Genomic DNA, 7,676 nt, shown 5'->3' on the forward strand with positions numbered 1-7,676 from the left:
TTTCTAATATTTTCAAACCAAGTTATATATTTCTTTTACTACAATGCAATAAATTATCTGTTTATCTTCTTGAAATGTGAGATTCTAATGAGATTTGATGTGTGAGGGGAAGTACTATTATGGTGCTAAAGGCACACGAAATTCTGATATGGTGTTATATGCACCTTTTATTATAGTGTTGGGCATTGGGAGTCATAAGACTTGTTTTTTGATATGCCAACACGAGAGTCATAAGAATACATTTCTGATGGGAGGCTTGAGAAAAATCTATTATTTTTCATTCTGATATATGAAGTGTGTTTATTTATTCAATGCACAGTCTGCCCTAATTTAGATATCTGCACGTAATATCATGCTCAGTCTATTACACTTAGGTACTTCAAAAATAAACAATGAAGGGTAAAACTGAATCAATCAGATGGATGGATAAAATTAATATCGAAGATTTAGGAAGGATAAATAATATATCTAAGACAACAAGTAGAGAAGCAATTCAAAAAGATTTGCAAATAATATGTTGAAACAACTCTTACAACACTTAATAGGAATAAATAGTACAGCATAATCCACAAAACCAGACCCAAATAATTGGAATGCTACTGATTATGCTGATGATAATGAATAATTAGAAAGACATGCACCAAAGTTAATCAGAAAATTCTCACATGTACCTACAATATAAGATATCACAGATACTTTGATGATGTTAGATCATATGGAGATTTAAAGATATATTTATTACAACATAGTTCAAGAAATTTCACAACAAGAAGCAACTGAATTTTATATATATAGAAATACATTACCAAACATCAACTGCAATAAACTGCTATAATCGAAGTGCCATCTAAAAGTAACAAAAATACCAAATTATTTTTTGGAAAAAGCACGTGGAGAGTCCTAAATTAGGCATGACTTTTCATTACCTGAAAATGAAGAATAGTAGATTTAGCAGACCTTGTATTGCGCCAAAACTCATAATAGATCCTTCCTTTCTCCGTTGGCTTGCATCCCTTAGTATCAGAATAGCAAGTCAGATATGCTAGGAGAACAAAAGGTAAGAAGAGATACAGAATGAGTCCTCAATGTACCTTTGCAGAAGCATCTCCAGAATTGGTAACATTCTCATAATTTTTGTACTGTTCTAGTCTAGTCTGCCTATACTTGGCCCTAGTGATACTTAGCCTATCCCAGGGAATCCCTTGTATGTCCTTCCCTTTTCTTGCTTGTGTTGATGAAGTATCTGTTATTCCACCATTCTGCATGAAATTCTAGTTAAATGTATAAATAAATTTTATATGAAAAAGTTGGAAAAACTATGCAGTTGTTAATGCAAGATCATATAGAAGTTCTCAGAACATGTATGTTTCCATAGATGAGCATTAGAAAAAAATAAAACAGATGGAGTTGGTTTTCAAAAGAGGGAGTTTTTTCAAGAAATTAGCGTACAATGTGTATATATTCATCATCATCAGATTCCGAGTATCCCGTCCCCTTTCTATGAAATTCTTCTTCCATGTCATCCTCCACATCATTGATTTCATAATCATGTTCCATCCTTTCAATGTGGTAGTGAGACATTTTAACTGCGGCCTATGCAACAATAAAATAAAAACAGACATCAACAACCAGGAAAGAAAAAAGGTAACAGGCAGAAATGTAGATTATTGACATCTACAAAAAATTAAAGTTTTCTAGAATTAATAAACCTTGAAACCATGCATGCTGAGCATTGACCACGTTGATAGGAAAATTTATCTTGCAGGTTTAAACCTAAATTAGTTAAATTAGACTTCCAAAATTAATGCAAAGCTATGACCTATGATGCACCGACACACCTCTAAAAGAGGGAATGGAGTGTCTGACACGTGTCAAACACAAACACGTGCCTGACACAGCTGGGATACGTGTCCGACACGGAAAATGTGTGTCTGAGGTGGACAAATCTAAATCTTCTGAAGTCATTCTTTACTTGAAAATCTTCAAAGAATACAAAGAAATCAAAATTAGAGAATTTACTAGCCAATAATTTAAAAACTAAAATAAAAAATATATTCAAATTTACATTGGATTTAATGAGTAAGCCAAACATTTGGGGAAGATATTTTTAGATATTTGTGGTCCCCTCCAATTGAGATTTTCTACCAACATGGCCATTGTCAGGGTAGTTTTATGGGGCATTTAATTTATTGAACCCCGTCAACTATGTTTGTGATAGGAAACACTAGTAGATCTCAAGTATTTCCTATCCATCTTCAAAAAACAGCGATAATTCTCCACAAAAATCCACAAAAAACCACGAAAATAGTAGATAATGTGTATTATTTAATGAAATAGAAACGGAAAATGCTGAGATACAATTGATCCTCTATTTGAGAGGAGGATCGTTCTCTCTCAAATCTCTAGACGCCGCTAGAGCCCAAAATAAATCAAATAGATCTCAAATTTCAGCCAAATTCAAGATGCCCTAACCCTAGGAAAACAAACTATTTAATGCATACAAATCAAAAGGAAATCCCTAAACAATCCCTACATTCAAATTTCCTTCTTAATTCCTCCAAAAAATCTTCCTTTTCGGCTCCCGCAAGGCTTGCGGCTCGCATGGCATTCGTCGCAAGCGGAAGGAATCCGCTGTTTCGCGTATGGGCCGGTTCAGCGTGGACCGGCTGGACCGGTCTAACATAGTTCTGCAATATCATGTATCCTACTTGATAGCATTGCAACAACAAAAATGGTTAAGTAGAGTAAAATAAGGATAAACAGAAGAAAAATAAAAAAGAGACATCATAACATAATAACAATTCAATGTAAAAAATACATGCAATGTCAATGAAATGTAGCTAGATGAGCAAATGATACTATAGAATATGAACCAAAGTCAAGTCCTGGCCAGTACTAGGCATGTTGCGGCTGCATGAATTGTGTCCAGCTAATTCTCTGCTGGAAAAGCGAAATATATTTCTTATGTGCCGGCCGCATATTGGATTTTCTTGAGACTTGTATTTCTAGCCGGCATATGGGGGAACTTTTACACAGTGTTTCCTCTCAATGTGCACTACTGAAACCCCCCCTCAGTGAACCTCCAATCCTCTATTTCAATGAAACTCAATGAGAATCCCCTCAAAACTAATGGCCCATTTCATGTTCTGTATATGCAAAATCCATCTTTTTAATCCTCTCTATGCTTATTTTGTTTTTTTATGAAAAATATTAGCTTTTAGTTGCTTATTTCATATTTAGTTTTTTTTTTGTTTGCACGCTTTCTATGTTTCAACATGCAAAGTGTTCAACTTAATTTAATTTTATAATCCTAAATTTAGTCTTTTATTTTTGATGTTCTAGACTTGGCTTTCTTGAACATTGTTGAGGAGAAAAATTTTCACTATGAGCCTGTGCATAATGCTACCTACATCATAGGGAACAACTTATGATTATCAAGTCAAAATATCTTGGATAAATGAATGAGATCTAAATGTAATATATGTGATCATTAAACTCTTAGTATTTTATATAATTCAATTCTTTCAAAGTTTTCAACGCATAATGCAACGTGACGTGCAAAAAAACTTAATAATCACACTTCGGCCAAGCCAATTATTTCATTAGATGATGGTTGCACCTAATTGTTAACCTAATAGTTAAGCTTGTTAATGTAGAAAGTCTATGAGCTCAGGTTGTTGATATTCTTCTATATGTATAATGAGATATTGTTCCTTTTTTACTTTGATCTTCTTCTAGGCCTTCTACTACTTCGATTTCTCACCCTATTAATCATCATTAAAATAGTAATCTCGAACACAATCCATAATCCAATTGCACCACTCACAATCATTATCAATAGAATCTAACTCAATTGGGTCAAAATTTCATGCTTATGTGCTTATGCTTTAGAGCTTAATTGCACTTCACATTGATTAGGTTCCTCAATTGGTTATGACCTAGCTTATTTCTCATTTTAGTTTATATCACACTCCAGTTATGAGGAACAGTCCATATGAAGTGATTAACCAATATAATGTAAGCATAATCAATTTATAGGCACTTGTTCGAAGACAACCACTTTCACTTTATAAGAATTACACGACAAACTCAATGCTGCAAATGAGGTTTTGACATTCCGTGTTTTTTTATGTTTTATATTATTCACTCATTAGTATATAAAAAATTTATCATATTATGTTTACGCAATCTTTTGATTTTGAGGCTTACGTCTCAAAACGCCTTGAGGCTTACGCCACGCCTCATGAATGAAAAACGCCTCAATACCCGAATACGCAATTTTAAACATTGGTACTGAGCATGACCTAGCGGTACTGAGCGGTACCGAGCATGTACCTAGCAGTACCGAGCATGTACCTAGCAGTACCGAGCATGTACCAAGCGGTACCGAGTATATATTGAGCAGTACTGAGCGTTACCGAGCATATATTGAGCAGTATCGAGCATGTACTGAGCGGCACCGAGCATGTACCGAGCGGTACTGAGCGGTACCGAACATGTACCTAGCGATACCGAGCATGTACCTAGCGATACCTCATTTAATAACCGGACACGCGTGTCCGACACTCCGATTTTAATTTTAATTTTTTAAATTGCGACACTCCAATGCCGTGTCGGACACGTGTCCATGCCGTGTCCAACGCGTGTTCGTGTCCGACACTGCATGCCCTCTTTAAGTGCCGTGTCGGTGCATCATAGGTTGCACCTAATTGTTAACCTAATAGTTAAGCTTGTTAATGTAGAAAGTCTATGAGCTCAGGTTGTTGATATTCTTCTATATGTATAATGAGATATTGTTCCTTTTTTACTTTGATCTTCTTCTAGGCCTTCAACTACCTCGATTTCTCACCCTATTAATCATCATTAAAATAGTAATCTCGAACACAATCCATAATCCAATTGCACCACTCACAATCATTATCAATAGAATCTAACTCAATTGGGTCAAAATTTCATGCTTATGTGCTTATGCTTTAGAGCTTAATTGCACTTCACATTGATTAGGTTCCTCAATTGTTTATGACCTAGCTTATATCTCATTTTAGTTTATATCACACTCCAGTTATGAGGAACATTCCATATGAAGTGATTAACCAATATAATGTAAGCATAATCAATTTATAGGCACTTGTTCGAAGACAAACACTTTCACTTTATAAGAATTACACGACAAACTCAATGCTGCAAATGAGGTGTTGACATGCCGTGCATCTCCTACTATGAACACATGTTTATTTTCATAGGTTTGATAAACAATATGCAGACGAGGAGGTCGCTCACAAGAAGAGGGAAAATAAATTTATAGTCTCAAGCAACTCATAGTGGAATCATAGTGGAAGAAGTGATAGAGAGAATAAGATGGAAAAGTAGGAATATATTCATATCACCATTATCAGGGATATTAGGTTGAAATGGTTTGGCTTGCTAGCTTAACTTTGCTACACAGAGAGAGAAAAGCTTCTATTATACCAAAAGAAAGAGTGTATGAGTCAAATATTCTATTAGATGGAAGGAGAGCAAGGAGAGAGGAAAATTAAGAATACATTACTTAGTTCAATGCCACAAAAAGGGCGATCTTAGTGGATCATGCTGATGGGCACACATGCATAGGCCATAATTGATGTACTAAGAGGGTTTTGGACATGTGTTGTGTTAGCGTGGAGCCAAGTTTTATGGATCGAATTTAGGCATCGCATGGTTAGTGCTAGGTGGTGACATGAGAGGTATGGTTAGTATTAATAGGGATGTTTATGGATGGATTTCATTTTTGTGCTAGGAGATGCCACATATTTGGTTTGCATTGGCATGGGTAGGCATTGATGGTTATTGATTTTATTGGATGTGGTTGCATCCAATTGGTGTGATTCGAGCAAGAGAAAGCAAAGGTGACGGGTCTAGAGATGGCCGGGTGCCAAAAATCTAGAGTTAAGAACTGATTGTCATCAAGGTAGAGCTAGGTGATGAGTGTCGGCGTGGACGATACATATTGGCATTGGCCTAAACATCTTCTTGGCAAGCTGGGCCGTGCCCTCTTAGCTTAGTGGGATCCTATAGAACTAATTGTACAAGAGCTAACTAGTCATCAAGACACGTGGGCTACGGTGATTAAGTGCAAAATATGAGGCTTTATAATTTACTTCTCCTTTCAAACTACATACAGGAGAGTTTGAAATGAAGATTAAACATGCTTTTTTTTGTAATTCAAACACCTTTAATAATGTATAACAATAAATCTCAAAATTTCCTTTTAGCTAACATTAGTGATTAGGGGATGGATTAGAAGCATGTAGCATAAGCAGAACTTTTAGTGATGTTGATTAGGAATAAGAAGTTGAAGGCATCAAGGCTTCTAGAAGAATACTTACTATAGCAATGATCCCTGGAAGAACAGACAGACCCTCAATAGTTAATGGTGCACCCTTAGGCATATGCGTTCAATATCTAGCTCAAGATCGACATCAATGGGGAATAAACGAGAGATTAAGGCCTTGAGCTTGGTGTTCAATAGGGGTAGAATTGATCTTAGTGTTCAGTAGGGGTAGCTTTCTAATGCTTTGGATCAGATTGCCTTCACCAACAATGAGGTTCTACAGGTCAATTCAATGTGGAGATGTTGGAAAGAGAGTTAGGGGGCGTACTACTAACCAGGAGCCCTATACACTCCCAAGTAGAGGGGAGTCAATAAAGGTACTAGTGTGCATGTCGATGAAGCTATACTTGATGGTCAATTCAATGTCAATGGTATATAGCTCAGTGTAAGGCATCAACAAAGAGAAGATTGAGGATTGAGGTACTGGTCATGGTGTTTGAAACTTCCACATTATGATGTGGGTAGCTTTATAATGCCTCGAACCATACCGTATTTGCTATCAATGAGGTTTTGCGGTGTTAACATCATCAATGGAGATGCTAGAAAGAGACCTCAGAGGCATGCTAGTAATTTGGATTCTTTTACACTTCCAAACAAAGGGACATCAATAAAAATATAGTGTGTATGTCAATGGAATTCTATCCTTTGTAATCACTTTGAAGTTGATGGTAGCATAGAAATTGCTGCAAGATAGGGACTATGAGATTATCTCCTCTATAGAAGGCAACAATTGTAAGGGGAGGTCTACATAAGGGTAAAGGGGAGCTAGTTACTATTACTAGGAGCAAGTGGTGAGATCGATGTGAAATCGGTATGGAGTTATTGATGACATTATCCATGAAGTGGGGTCCACGAAAAACAATGAAGAAGTGATGCATCTTAATTCAAGTGTTTGAAATGAGGGAATGAGTCATTGTGATGCCCTAGGGGTGTCAAAAAATGTCTCAACTCGTCAACTCAACCCGAAAAATCCGAATTCGGGTTGACCCGTTTAATAAACGGTTGGGTTCGGTTTGAATCGCCAACCTGATTTTGACCCATTTATTTTTTAAAATTTTTTTATTTGTAAGTATGATTGTTAAACGGAAGCCTTCCGATGACCCGGTTAGGAAAGTTGAGGTATTAGATTCGACTTATGTTAAGAAAGGTAGAGGTAGACCTAAAAAGACTTGGTTAGAAAATATTAGAAATGATCTTTCTTTATTAGATTTAAATGAAAATTTGACTTTTAACCGGACAAAATGGTGAAAAAGGATTCACGTAGCCGACCCCACATAGTGGGACAAAGGCTTGATGTTGTTGTTGT

At 36.1% G+C, this 7,676-nt stretch overlaps 3 protein-coding genes across 4 annotated transcripts in view; 1 reads left to right on the forward strand and 2 right to left on the reverse strand.

Moving 5' to 3' along the window:
• Window positions 1–7,676, forward strand: part of LOC110094022 (ATP-dependent 6-phosphofructokinase 5, chloroplastic) — a 39,777-nt gene that overhangs the window by 28,997 nt on the left and 3,104 nt on the right. The gene's annotated exons all lie outside the window — the stretch shown is intronic.
• LOC110094026 lies at window positions 64–1,593 on the reverse strand. Of its 2 annotated transcripts, none has more exons than XM_028691947.1 (3): window positions 1,450–1,593; window positions 1,092–1,271; window positions 64–1,013 (listed from the first exon to the last, which is right to left on the reverse strand). In XM_028691947.1, exons 1-3 carry the CDS (start codon window positions 1,579–1,581, stop codon window positions 906–908), a joined length of 420 nt encoding a protein of 139 aa, XP_028547780.1. In that variant the 5' UTR covers window positions 1,582–1,593; the 3' UTR covers window positions 64–905. The 2 variants fall into 2 exon arrangements, with proteins under 2 accessions (XP_028547780.1, XP_020674787.1); XM_020819128.2 differs by having other exon boundaries at window positions 863–1,013; window positions 1,092–1,259.
• The window catches only part of LOC110094024 (pentatricopeptide repeat-containing protein At3g14580, mitochondrial), a 12,723-nt gene continuing 7,551 nt past the window's right edge, over window positions 2,505–7,676 (reverse strand). The window contains exon 4 of the transcript XR_002302785.2: window positions 2,505–2,704. The gene's annotated coding sequence lies outside the window, so the exon portion shown is untranslated. The remainder of the gene's footprint in view (window positions 2,705–7,676) is intronic.

Source organism: Dendrobium catenatum, unplaced genomic scaffold, assembly GCF_001605985.2.
Source record: "Dendrobium catenatum unplaced genomic scaffold, ASM160598v2 fragScaff_scaffold_156, whole genome shotgun sequence".
Lineage (NCBI taxonomy): Eukaryota > Viridiplantae > Streptophyta > Magnoliopsida > Asparagales > Orchidaceae > Dendrobium > Dendrobium catenatum.

What these genes read in the sequence shown, in the direction of transcription:
- LOC110094026 (XM_028691947.1), bottom strand. Translation starts at nt 1,581, where the DNA reads ATGTCTCACTACCACATTGAAAGGATGGAACATGATTATGAAATCAAT. An exon ending in ATGATGAATATATACACATT is followed by an intron (nt 1,272 to 1,449) that starts GTACGCTAATTT and finishes ACATTTAACTAG; the next exon opens with AATTTCATGCAGAATGGTGG. An exon ending in CTGGAGATGCTTCTGCAAAG is followed by an intron (nt 1,014 to 1,091) that starts GTACATTGAGGA and finishes TCTGATACTAAG; the next exon opens with GGATGCAAGCCAACGGAGAA.